We start from the raw sequence: 14,056 nt of genomic DNA on the forward strand, positions 1-14,056 counted from the left end.
GAGTCCTGGGCCCCGCTCTGGATGCTTTCTCAGCTTTGCAGGTGGTCCTCCTGCATCAGCAATTTGGGGAGCCCCTGCCTCTTATCCAGGGCACGCGGGGAGCATCTAGTGTCCTCCCCCCAGATGACATCCATCAGCCTCTCTAGTTTTTAAGGCTCTGAGTAAAATATGAGGCCAGATTCACTGTATTCAGAGGTCTTTGGGGAAGCGGGAAGGTCCCATGTGCATGCAAGTTATACCCAAAAGGTGATAGGTTTCCTTTTGCAAGAGAACAGAGCTGTTTCTGTTCAAGACCCATGGCTGTCCCTTGGAGTTTCCTGGAGTTACTGACAGGGCTGCTCTGAAGGTGGCCCACAGGGCATCAACTTGGAATATTTGCACACTGCATGGACAGACGCCTCCACAGCTGGTGCAAAGCTGCCTTCCCTCCTCCTCCTGGGAAGCAGCAGCCTGGGGCTCTTGTTTGGCTCTTATTTTCTTGAAGGGGGTGAGGACCTCTCAGATCCTCGGGGGTTTGGTCAACTGGACAAAACAGGGAGGAAGGATGTCTTTCTTGTTCACATGGTGTATTTGCAGACTGAGGCCCTCAGGCCAGCAGCACCAACACCCTGGAGAAACGTAGTTTCGGACTCACCCAGACCTGCTGATCCAGAATCTGCTCGTAAGCAGATTATGGGCTGATCTGCACGCCCTTGAGGGTCTGAGAGGCATGGAGGCAGAAGTCCTGAGGCTGAGGAACAGCGCTGGTGTGGACTCAGCACTCCGTGCACGGTCTGTCCTCATACAGCTCTGCCGAAAATCTCCTTCCTTTTGCTCCTAGGACTGGGGCCGGGTGAGGGCCTCCACTCCATCCTACCAGAGCGTCCGGTGGTGATTCCATGGTGGTTCAGCTTCTGCCAGTTTAAGTCTGTTATGGGCTGAACTGTGTCCCCTCAAAATTCACAGGTTGAAGCCCTAACCCCAAGATCTCAGAATGGGGTTGTGTTTTAAGGTGGGGGTCTTTAAAGAGGGGATTAAGGTATAGTGAGGTCATTAGGGTGGGCCCTGATCCCATAGGACTGGGGTCCTTCTAAGAAGATAGGATGAGGACAGGCACAGAGGGACGACCACGTGAGGACACAGGGAGGACACGGGGTCTACACACCAAGGAGAGAGGCCTCAGGAGGAACCAGCCTCGGTCCCGCCCAGATCTCAGACTCTCAGCCTTTGGGACCTGGAGGGAACACAAAGCCCCTGCCCTGCAAAGTGAAGTCCACAGCCCACAGCCTCAGTCTCCCCCAGGAGCTGCAGAGAAACGCAGCCTCTCTGGCACACCCAGAGCTGCCATGGTAGGGGCTGCATGTCACCCACGTCCTCGGGGGTCCATGTGTACGCATCATTCTGGGACACTGCCTCGTTGGACGGTCTGCATTTCACGATGGATGTCTTGGCTTTTGTGATGAATATCCAACCTTTAGTCCTTTGTGACCAAGTACTTCCCCTCCCAGGACTGTGCATGTCGTCGGGGTGGAGGGCTTTCATTGAAAGGGGACCTGGGAACACTAGGAACCGGGACAACTGGTTGACCTTGCAAGAGCGGCTCAGCTGTAATCAGCTGCAGGGCAAGCAGGATGGGGTGGAGCTCGAGGGGACCACCTGCTCATCTCCATGGAGGGTCAGCACTGCCGCCCCTGGGGAGAGAGTCCCTCATGGCGTCCCTGCACGTGCATGCTGAGTTATGCAGCATGAGAACCCAGCCCTCTTGTATAACCCTTGCTGCTGCTGGAAACAGAAACCTCGTGAGCACCCGGAGACTCTTACACATTTATGCAGAGGTGTTCCAGCAGGAGAACAAGGAGCCCAGAGGCGATGCACCCACACCCACCTGGATGCGTCACCCCTGGGCTCCTTATCACAGTCTGTGCAAACCTAAACGGCTCACCTACGTGCACTGTTAATTTTCTCTATCCTGGGGAAGAGCCCCCAAAATGTGCTTTCTGTACATTCATATATATATATATATGTGTATATATATATATATATATATATATATATATATATATATTTAAGAACAATGGAGCAGAGTCAAAGGATTTGCCTGGAGGAAGTCACGATTTGCTCTCTGGGCATCCCTGCTCCAGCGCCGGCCCCATGGGGGGGATTCTGAAGGACAGAAACGGGTCCTATAAACGTGAGCCATGCACTCGGTGGCAGCTGACCCGGAAGGATTGATTTCAATTAGCCCCCCACTTGGGGAAATCAGTCAAATCCTGTGTGAAGAAATGACGCATAATTTCCTGGATGGGACACAGATACAAGGACACTGGTTGGAACAATAGCATGTCAGAGCCTGTCCACGTTCATGAGTGGGTGATCGGCCACGCGATGAGTGTGGTCCACGGTCATTAAATTCGTGCTTTTTTTTTTTTCACTTTCTTGTACTCGGAGCTTGCCTGGGGCTGATTTTCTCCTTTAGATCAGAGTCGATAATTCAGTGGTTGTGGGGGCAGGGCCGGGGGGGAGCTCTGGTGTGGGCTTGTGCGTGGCTCCTGGTTTGCGTGGCAGCCCTGGATGAGTGGGCGGCGGGGACTCTGACAACATCGGCGTGGTATGATGATTATCCCAACCAGGGTCCTGCTGTTGGCTTTGCAGATTGCCGTGTGTCATGTTGACTTGAGGGTGCGCATCAAAGCTGAGAAATTCAGGGCGTGAAAAGTGCAGTAGGAAGCAGATGGGAGTCTTGTGGGGGTCGAGGGGTTGGCGGTCCAGGAGAGGACAGCCCCTGGAGATGACAAAATTCCTCCAAGTGCTACTCAAAGACCCCAAATAGCTTTTTGGTTTTGTTTTTGGTGGAGGGAGGGGGTCTTGTATATAATGCTGACCGCCAGACACCCACCAGCACGAGCCACCGTGAGCCCACGTCCCCGGGATCTCAGCAGGATCACCAGCGTCATGACCCCAGGACCCGGGACGCTGCTTTCTCCCTGGGGTCATGGATCCAAAACGTGTGGGTTTGATTAAACGTCCCTGAGCTCACTAAGCAAAAGGAGAGACGAGATCAGAAACAGGTCTTGGGACACGAGCCACGTCATGTGCTCTGAGTGGAAAAATAATGCCGATGAGTGCAATGGGCTCATGCACACCCTCCCTGCCTGGGTGTCTCCAGAGACTGAGGCCCAGGAGCAGTCTTGTCAGCCCGAGTGAGCTCCCAGCCCAGCTAGGACCTGAAATGCATGGGGACCCCTTGCCACGGGTGGGACCCCTGCCACGTCTTGGCCGCAGGTGCTCCGCCTGGCTTGCAGGACTGGACGGTCCCCACATGGGTGCCTGATGCTGGCCAGAGTCGCCAACTGATGCAAGAGGTCCCGGGGAGTCCCTCCCCGCTGCATGCATGAGTCCTGCTCACACAGCAGCCCTTTCAGGGTAAACCCCATGTTTCCAGGTGTGGCTGCCTGGTGACCCATGGGGTGACCCATCTCCCCCACCCAGAGCTCAGGAAGCATTTCCATCCTGGCAAAGGTACTGCTGATAAGGGAGGGGACCCGGAGGCCAGGGCGGCTTGCAGAGGCGGGGAGGGTGCACCGTGGTTCCTGATGCATGCAGAGAGGAGGAGGGGTCAGGGATCCTACATGCAGTGCGGGCAGCCCCCACCCGCTGGGCACAGGCATTCGGGAGAGGCCAGCCGGGTGGTGGGCAGGGCGGATAACACAGAGGCTTTTGCTCATCTGGGACGACGGGCGTGGTCGAGGCATGTGGAGCAGCTTACGGGCCGCCGGTGTGATGCGGGGTGCCTGGAACTCCGGGGATGAGGCCCTGGCTCAGAATGGCGATGGTCATTCCTGAATGTCAGGACCTGCGGGGGTGGGGGGCTGTGCACGGGAGCTGCACGGAAGGGGTGTGCACCCCCAGCCTGTGCACCCCCAGCGCCCTGCGAGGGGGTGTCTGTCTGAGAAGCCAGCCTGACGCGGAGTCCTGCGCGTCCGCCCTGGACGAGGGTGGCCAGAGAGAGCCCCTGGGGCGGCAGATGGAGCCCAGGCTGTTCCTGCACGAGTAGCAGTCAGAGGCTGGAGCGGAGCAGACCCTGGCCAGGCAGACGGGCCCCCTGCCCCGCAGGGACATAGCCACGACTCCACAGTCGGAAGCCGCTCAGTGCGATTGGCTCTGGAGGGGGCACGTCCCCCGGGGCCTCCCGTGTGGACCGCGGGGCTTGCTGCTCGCTGCACCCCAGCCTAGGGGTCCCCCACCCTCAGAGGCCTGTCCTTGCCGAGCAAAGCTTGCTGCACGCCGAGGCCACCCAGCGTCCAGGGGTCACCTGGTTCCCGACGCCCAGACTCCTTCCCGGAGCGCGGGGCTGCGGCGGAGGCTGCCCGAGGGCCCAGCGTGAATTCTGACTCTGCCCATCAGGCCCCCCAGGAAACCGGCTCCTGGTCTGCGGTCACCGGTGTCTGGGGAGGGGCCTGGAGACGGGCTGCTGGTGGGTCTCCTTTGCAGGCAGTGGAATGTTCTGGAAATAGAGACAGGCGGTCGTTACATGACCCGGGGAACGTGCTCCACGCCGCCCTAGTGCACGCGTTAAATGGGCGAGTCGTCGGCGCGGCGAATTCTATCTCAGCGAAGCTGTTTGGGGAAAAAAAAAAAGTTGTCACCCCCAAAAGGGGATTCAAATGGGCCAGAATCGGAAACGTCCTCTGACTTCGCTCTTGTAATTTTGGGAGCAGCGAAAGGGGCAAATTTGTGCGGGAGGGAAAGTCTCAATGGGCAGGAGAGGAACTTGGGGTGGCCCAGGGCCATCCTCAGCTCATTTAAAAGATTTTGGGGTTTTTTTAGAGAAAATACACACGGATAAGGGTCCCCAGGGGAAGCATTTCAGATGGAGAAATTCCAAGAGTTTGGGTGAATGCAGGAGGTGTATCAGCACCCTGGGATTGGAGAGCATCCGAGCCGTCCACCCAGGGGGGACCCCCGTCCCCAAGCTGGACAGCCACACTCCCCGTCCCCCCCATGCACGTTGCTCCACCCAGAGCGACTTCGAGTTGAGCCAGCGAAAAAGCAGAAATACGGTCTCGGCTCCTGCCGAGATTCCAGACTTCTTTGCCAGGAAGCCGCAGAAATTTGTGAGCTCGGGGAGGAGGGCCTGGTTGGGAGTGTTGAGCAAAGCCTTCCGGGGGAGGTCCTGGAAAGCGAGGGGGTGGCCTGTGGCCGGGCCTGCATCGCACACCCACCCGTAGAGAGGAAAATACCCCAAATTCTGCACATGCATTTCCCCCCCGGGGGGGCATTCTTGAAGGTAGAAATGGGGGTGGGGACTGGCTCCTGGGGACCGTCTCACCAAATTCCTGCAGGGCAAGGACTCAGTCAGAGGTCAGGGAAGGCTTTGTTGTCAGGCCCCGGTTTGCAAAGCGGAAGTAACACGGCGCTGGCTCGCTCGGCAGGGGGAGGTTTGGGCTCCGGGTTCAATAGGGAAAAGCACTTGGTTTTGAGTCCTTGTTGCGGTCGGTCGGGCAGGGTCGCGTCCCAAACGGTGGCTTCGGGAGCAGAGGGACAAGCGGGGTGCAGCTCGCTAGTCTTGGATGTCAGCTTCGGGCCGTGGCCACCACTCGGCCAGGTGGGTTGTGCGGATCTTGCTGGCTTTTGTGTGGGCTGTGCTGATTGCTTTTGTTTCCCATTCGGCCCGATTTTAAAAATATTAGTTTCTGTCCCTTGACGTGAGGGAACTTCTCTTGCCTAGGAGGTGCTGCTCTCTGATTATTGGGGTGTTTCGTTGTCGTGAGAAAACGGGCACCTTAGAAACAGCTCACACGTCACCTCCTCCTGGAAGACCTCCAGGTGTGCTCACACAAGAAGAGCAATTGCCCACTGCCTCGTTTTTCTGGTCCCCGAGGCAGCCCGTCCCTCCCTTTCGGGGTGCTCATGCACCTGTCTCCCCTGAGAGAGCTGGGAAGCAGGGCTTGGGGGGTTCATTGGCACACGCCCAACACCCAGCGGTGTTTGCAGAACGCACAGATGCTTGGCGTTTCGGAAACATGCCCGTGTTCAGCTTGGGAGGGAGCTAGAAGGAGTTGGGATCCCAGGAGGATTCTTTCCTCCTTGGAGACTGCAACGCCATAATAATCTGCCAAAACATGCGTCTTGGGTGAGGGGCACCCAGCTGCTGGGAAAGACGGGATATTCGTCGGACAAACACACGGGGTGGGGGAGGTCGAGACACTGCGACCCTCTGCTGAGCTCTCGCGGTGGGCTGACCTTCGTGCCAAGGCCCCTGTGTGGCTCAGCATGGGCAGGCGGCGGAGGGGAGCAGCCTGCAGCCAGGAACCAGGACCCCTGACGTCTCCTGTCTGGTCCACTTATACCCTCTGTGCCCCCCACAGGTCAGCGTGACTTCGACTTGGCCGACGCTCTCGATGACCCCGGTGAGTGACCGTATTTCGGGGTGGGGGGGAAGGTTTCCTTCGCCGCAGCTTGGCAGCTGCTCAGGGGGTCTGGGGGACCTCCCTCCCAGCAGGTTCTCCATCCACCTCCGTGGACGAGGCTGCTCGCTTTCCCCGGAGAGGGGGCGTGGGGTTGGAGAGCCCCCCGTGCCCTGTCTTTAGCATTTTTGAGCCCAGCTGGATGTGCTTGCTGCCAGAAAGCTGAATAATCAGCTCCTGGACCGTGCAGGAGGGTCTGGAATCAGGTCTAGCTGGGAGACACGGGGTGTCCACGCACACACGGTGGGATGGGGAGGGGGGTCTTGTTTTGGAAGAAAGACAAAGGCTTGTCTGCTCTGAGAAGGATCATCAGCGGATTCTGGCTCCGGCACAGCCCACGGTCACTCAGTGCAGGTAGACAAGGGGTGGTAACAATGAGGACGGGGTGGGCACGCAGACCCCTACCTTACAAAGGACAGAGACTCCCTGATGCAAAACCACCCACCCCCATGGGGATTTTCCCCGTGCACGGAGGGTTTCACTGATCTGAACCACCATGGGGCAGGTAGGGGATGACGGTCCGTGCAGTGGGAGAAGCTAATGGTGGACGCACGCCAAGGTGGAGACTCTGTTTCCCCTGTCAAGGTGCAGTGGGGTCCTCAGGCTTCACTGTCCCCGGTGTGCACAGCTTGGAGGGCAGGGTAGCCCCGGGGCAGATGGTCCCTGCACGGAAGGAATCTGACTCAGCCCTGGAAAGGAAGGAGCTCAGGCACCTGCCACCGCGTGGGTGGACAGCGAGGACATGTGGTCTCGTCTGTTCGGAAGGAGCCTGGCCATCGTGCACCAGGCCGTCCCGTCCGTCTTCCCTCCGCTGAGCTCCTGTTGCCGTCCGTCTGCGCCCCCAGACCCTACATGCACGCTCACCCACACGGTGCTCTGCACCCCAGGCACCGCCCAGCTGATGTCCACGGCCTCGAACGCTGGCCTCGTGGTTGTGCAATCGCCTGGGGGGCTGTGTGCACCCCCGTTACACAGTCCCCGGTGCCCGTGGGCACTCAGGCAGCGTTTGTTGACTGAATAAACACACACATGAAAGAGAGAGAGAGAAGATGACACGTGGCCGCCTTCCTGATGCACGAGTCACCACGTACATGCCCGCCGGCCCTGGGTGCTCTCGGCTAAGTCGGCCTTTGTGCAGAGTATCTCTCCCTCGCCACCAAAAAGCCTTTGTTCTAACTTAGGTGCTCACGAGCCGAGTGGACCACCTCACTAAGTTTCCTCCCACCCACCCCAACCCTGCACAACTCCCGGGGAGGACTGGTCGATGTAGATTCTAAGTGTGTTTTCTTTCTTTTCTCCCCCCTCCCGCAACAATACACGATGAGATTTGTGTTCAAAACATGTCATATTTAGTCCTTGAAATTTTCCCTTTTTATAAGGGTGTTAACTGTTCCTTCTGTGAGCTGTGCACAAATCTTCGATGCTGATTGGATTTGTGTTTTTCTCTTTGTGCACAGAACCCACCAAGAAGCCAAGCTCAGGTGAGTATGGACGCACGGCGTCCACGTGCACCACAACGAGGACGGCTCGCCAACAGGAACGAATGCCGAATTGTGCGCTCAAAGGCTGCTCGGGGCGTGGGTCTGGACAGTTCTCCCCACAAGAAGAAAAGAACGTGTGGTAGCTGGTAGCTATGGTGATGGGTGTTAACGAGATTCTGACATGTGCAGAAATACCCAATCGTCATGTTGTACGCCTGAAACTAATATAACCTTCTATGTCCATGACGCCTCAGTAATAGAGACGTGACGTATACAACATACGTGTTATGATATATAATTACATAGCACATAGGTGGGTCACATGCAGTATACATTCTTAAATTATATATAAAATAAATAATATATACCATGCAATAAAATACAACATATAATTATATATATTACATAGCACAAATAGAGCACACATACTATACATTATATACAGTACATACATTATTAAATTATATATATGGGGCACCTGGGTGGCTTAGTCAGTTAAGTGTCTGACTCTTGGTTTCAGCTCAGGTCATGATCTCAGGGTCCTGAGATCGAGCCCAGCATCTGGCTCCGCACTTAGCGCAGAGTCTGCTTGAGATTCTTTCCCCCTTCCTCCCCCTCCGCTTCTCCGCTGTCCACTCTCTCTCTCTAAAATAAATAGACAGTCTTTTAAAACATAAAAGAATAAATTATATATAAAATAAATAATATGTTTATATACCATATAATGAAATATAATATATAATTACATACATTATATACTATATAGCATATATGATATCCATGCAAAGTAAATAATATATTTATATAACATAATAAAATATAATCTGTAATTACATATAATGTAATATATATTATGTAACATATATACTATATAGAAAATAGTCTATTTATATTATATAATTATATATGATATAGTACATATATGACACACACAATATATATTATATGTAGCATATATATTATTATATATAAAATAAATAATATAAATAATATATTTAATATATTTATATAACAACATTTAATATATAGTTATATAAGATATTAATATATATATTCATATAATATATATTATGTGTATATGTACTATATCATATGTAATAATATATATAAGCATATATTATTAAATTATATATAAAATAAATAATATAAATAATATATTTAATATATTTATATAACATAACATTTAATATATAGTTATATATAAGATATAATTAGCATATGTCATAATATAACATATAGTATATAAATGAATAATACATTTAAAATAAAAGAAAGAGAGAGAGAGATAACCAACAACCAGAAGAAGAATATGTTTAGTAAGAAAGCATTGACATCAATTTAAAAATGCACCAGGAAAAAAAAAATAAAAAAATAAAATAAAATAAAAATGCACCAGGAGAATTTCTCTGACTTTTTTTTTTTTTAAGTTGCAAGCTGAACTTTATCATTAAGCCTGCACCTGCTAGCAACCTAGAGCTCTAGCACCCTCTTGCCGTGAAAGCTAGCTTCTAGGAATTGTGTGTGTGTGTGTGTGTGTGCGTGCACCCACGTGTGGGTTTTTCTTTAAGTTGCAGTTTTGAGATTTTACATCTATAGACTCAGTCATGTCTGGCGGGTCGATAGTCGTCTGTAACACCGTGAACAACAGATGTGAATAAGGTGGAAAATCTATAGTCGCGCGCATGTCCTTGTTTTATAGGCTGCTCATAACACAAGGCTATTTCTCTCTGCTAAAAACGCTATGTCGTTTTCCCCGCAGATATCTACCCAAAGCCCAAGCCCCCGTACCGCCCCCAACCTGGAATGCCGGACGACAGTGGAAGTAAGAATTTTCAGCCTTAGGGCTCCTTTCCAACCTGGTTTCGTGAAGCCCGCCTTGTCTTTATGGGGGTGGGGGGTGCATCAGGCTGCTTTTGAAATAAGGAGCAGCTTGCTGTGGGGGAGACCGAGTCACACTCCTAAGCAGGGGAGGCCAGAAGGTTGAACCGACATCACTCATTTTATTTCCCGTTGCTCTGAGCGCTGGAAAATACCGTGTGATCAGGGGGTATTGTATGTTCTTGTAATGGATTTTTAATTAGGCTGAGGACAAGTTTGTAGGGTCCAAATTATGTCGTGTTCAAAAACGCCCACCTGTGTGCGCTGTGCATGGCAAGTCATTTACCCTCTGTGTCTCCTTGGCTTCAAAACCTGGCAGACCCAGTTCCCATAGATTTCTTAATAAAATAAAATAACGTAAAATAAAATAAAATAAATTAAATAAAAAATAAAATAAAAGGAAACATTGTCAATAAAGTCCTTAGCAATGCAACAACTCCAAAAACCTAAAACCTGCACAGAATTTCAATGAATTGTGATCCTTGTTTTATGTGCCTTTGTTGTCTTTGTCCAAGGAGAGTCTTGTTGTATTTTAAGTAATTTCATGATGAATTCAGGAACTGGTACTTGACGATAGGATACATCTACCTGCGAACTCCCTTCCTATCTCCCCGTCTCCCCGTCAGAGTTAAACACGACACTGAATTTTATATAGATGAGCTCCCTCGCTTTGCTTCATTTTGATTTCTGCTGGATGTGTGCACCTAAGCGACATCTTTTTTTTATGATTTCCTTTTGACTGCCTTCAACCATTTTGGCCTCCCTGACCTCCCATCTCTGCAACCAGCAATCTGTTCTCTGTGTCTATGACCTTGCCATTACTTTATTTTTGTTTTCTTAAGATTCCACATATAGTGAGATGTGTGGTCTTTGTCTTGCTCTGTCTGACTTATTTCACTTAGCATAATGCCCTCAAGTTCTAGCCATATTGTCACAAATGGCAGGATTTTCTTCTTTTTCATGGCTGAGTAACATTCCATTATATCTATATCCGAATATATTGCAATACACATATTACATATAGATACAATATATCTATATCTGTATATATTATATACATTACGTTGCAATATACATATTACATATAGATACAGTGTAACATATACATTATGTTGCAATACACATATTACATATAGATACAATATATCTCTATCTGTATATATTATATACATTATGTTGCAATATACATATTACATATAGATACAGTGTAACATATACATTATGTTGCAATACACATATTACATATAGATACAATATATCTCTATCTGTATCTCTATCTGTATATATTGCAATATATACATAACATTGCAATATACATATTACATAAATATACAGTATATCTCTATCTGAATATATTGCAATGTATTACATTGCAATATATATATTCATATAAATATATCTATATCTATATATTATAATATATACATTACATTACAATATACATACTACATATAGACACAATATATTTGTATATATTATGATATATACATTACATTGCAAAATATATATTACATTCTCTTTTATACATACCGCATGTAGGTACAATATATCTATATCTATACATTACACTGTAACATATATATTACATTCTCTTTATCCATTCATCTATCAATGGACCCTGGGGGTGTGCTTCCATCTGTTGGCTATTGTGAATAATGATTCAGTGAACATGCGGGTGCAGATACCTTTTCAAGAGAGTAATTTTGTTTTCTTTAGATAAACATCCAGTTAGTGGAATTACTGGATCACAGGGTCGTTCTACTTTTAATATTTTAAAGAACCTCCAAGCTCTTCTCCACAGTGGCTGCACCAGCTTGCATTCCCACCAACAATGCCAGAGATTTCCCCTTTCTCCACATCCTCGCCAACATCTGTTGTTTCTTGTCTTTTTCGTAATAGCCAACAGGTGCGAGGTGATATCTCACCATGCAATATAATCTTCAGTTTTTATTATGTGTGCACTTTCTAGCTCAGAGGTAGATACTCGTGTAGCATGGGATGATTTAAGAATGAGGACAGTCTGTTACTTCTGCAGGGATGGGCACATTTTTGACCAGGGGTCTAGACAGGAAAGCCCAGACAAAGAGCCCAGGGAGGGTGGAAGTCTGAGGTGTGACCAGGGCTGGGGCGTCTTGGTACCTGAGAGAGGTCAGAGCCAGAAAACAGTGGGAAGGGAGCACGTCCTGTAAACAGGGCCGAGGTGAGTGGCTGTTGTCCTGGATAATAGCCAATTCACTCTCTACCTCATGCAATACTTAAACATAAAGTGGATTACAAGCCTAAATATGCAAAGGAACACTTTACAAGTGTTGGAAGAATAGAGGGACACGTCTTATGAGCTCTGGGTAAAAAGAATCCTCTTAGTTGAGGTACAAAATAACACCTAAGTGTCCATCAGTGGGGTGGTTGTGGGAGACGGGTCACAGAACCAAGGGTATCAACGCACGGCGTCCATGTGCATCACAATGAAGACGGCTCACCAATACGAGTGGCACGGTGAATAGTGCCGAATTGTGTGTTGGAAGTCTGCTCAGAGAGTAGATCTGAAAACTTTTCCCCACAAGAAAAAAAGAGTATGTTGTAGCTGGTATCTATGGTGATAGGTGGATTCTGAAATGTGGAGAAATACCCAGTCATCGTGTTGTACACCTGAAACGAATATAATCTCATGTCAATTATACCTCAGTAATACAGGTATGATTTATAGAACACATGTATTATAATATAGTATATAATTATATAGCTCATAGGTAACTCACATGTAATACACATTCGTAAATTATATATGAAATAAATAACATAGTTATATACCATATAATAATAGACAATATATAATCATATATATTAGATAGCATATATAATATGGCATATATACTACACCTGTAAAGCAAATGATATATTTATATAATATAATAAACTACAATATCTAATTATATATCATATATATCATATATCTTATTGGATATACGCTATATATAAAATAAATGATATGTTTATATTATATGGTTTATAATTACATATCATGTAATATATATAACACACAATATACATTATATGTAGCATATACATTATTAAATTATATATAAAATAAATAATATATTTACATAACATAATAAAATTTAATATATGTTATATAATAGCACATATAATATGTATCATTCTATGATGTTTGATATGATATTATTTGATATTATATCATATGATATATTATATATAAGTAAATAATGGAGTTAAAATAAAAGAAAGAGAGAGAGAGATAACCAACAACCAGAAGAAGAATGTTTAGTAAGAAAGCGTTGACATCAATTTAAAAATGCACCGGGAGAATTTCTCTGCCTTTTTTTTTTTTATTTAAGTTGCAAGCTGAACTTTATCATTAAGCCTGCACCTGCTAGCAACCTAGAGCTCTAGCACCCTCTTGCCGTGAAAGCTAGCTTCTAGGAATTGTGTGTGTGTGTGTGTGTGTGCGTGCACCCACGTGTGGGTTTTTCTTTAAGTTGCAGTTTTGAGATTTTACATCTATAGACTCAGTCATGTCTGGCGGGTCGATAGTCGTCTGTAACACCGTGAACAACAGATGTGAATAAGGTGGAAAATCTATAGTCGCGCGCATGTCCTTGTTTTATAGGCTGCTCATAACACAAGGCTATTTCTCTCTGCTAAAAACGCTATGTCGTTTTCCCCGCAGATATCTACCCAAAGCCCAAGCCCCCGTACCGCCCCCAACCTGGAATGCCGGACGACAGTGGAAGTAAGAATTTTCAGCCTTAGGGCTCCTTTCCAACCTGGTTTCGTGAAGCCCGCCTTGTCTTTATGGGGGTGGGGGGTGCATCAGGCTGCTTTTGAAATAAGGAGCAGCTTGCTGTGCGGGAAACCGAGTCACACTCCTAAGCAGGGGAGGCCAGAAGGTTGAACCGACATCACTCATTTTATTTCCCGTTGCTCTGAGCGCTGGAAAATACCGTGTGATCAGGGGGTATTGTATGTTCTTGTAATGGATTTTTAATTAGGCTGAGGACAAGTTCCTCTCCCGCTCGTTTGTAGGGTCCAAATTATGTCCCGTTCAAAAACGCCCACCTGTGTGCGCTGTGCATGGCAAGTCATTCACCCTCCGTGTCTCCTTGGCTTCAAAAACCTGGCAGACCCAGTTCCCATAGATTTCTTAATAAAATAAAAGGACACAGTGTCAGTAAAGTCTTCAGCAATACAACAGCGCCCAAAACCTAAAACCTAAGACCAGGTAGAGCCATG

General features: G+C 48.2%; 1 protein-coding gene across 3 annotated transcripts in view; it reads left to right on the forward strand.

Moving 5' to 3' along the window:
- XG (Xg glycoprotein (Xg blood group)) overlaps positions 1-14,056 on the forward strand; it is a 34,580-nt gene that overhangs the window by 4,141 nt on the left and 16,383 nt on the right. For 2 of the 3 annotated variants that reach the window (XM_064573677.1, XM_064573678.1), the window contains exons 1-6: positions 5,219-5,266; positions 5,485-5,584; positions 6,348-6,389; positions 7,904-7,927; positions 9,687-9,749; positions 13,494-13,556. In XM_064573677.1, the coding sequence (XP_064429747.1) occupies positions 5,234-5,266; positions 5,485-5,584; positions 6,348-6,389; positions 7,904-7,927; positions 9,687-9,749; positions 13,494-13,556 (325 nt within the window). In that variant the 5' untranslated portion in view covers positions 5,219-5,233. Of the gene's footprint in view, positions 1-5,218; positions 5,267-5,484; positions 5,585-6,347; positions 6,390-7,903; positions 7,928-9,686; positions 9,750-13,493; positions 13,557-14,056 lie in introns of those variants that run through there. The other variant, XM_064573679.1, reaches the window with a different exon arrangement.

The sequence above is a fragment of the Mirounga angustirostris genome, unplaced genomic scaffold (genome assembly GCF_029215605.1).
Source record: "Mirounga angustirostris isolate CCGP_5_RB_7025 unplaced genomic scaffold, mMirAng1.0.hap1 SCAF_11, whole genome shotgun sequence".
Taxonomy (NCBI): Eukaryota; Metazoa; Chordata; class Mammalia; order Carnivora; family Phocidae; genus Mirounga; species Mirounga angustirostris.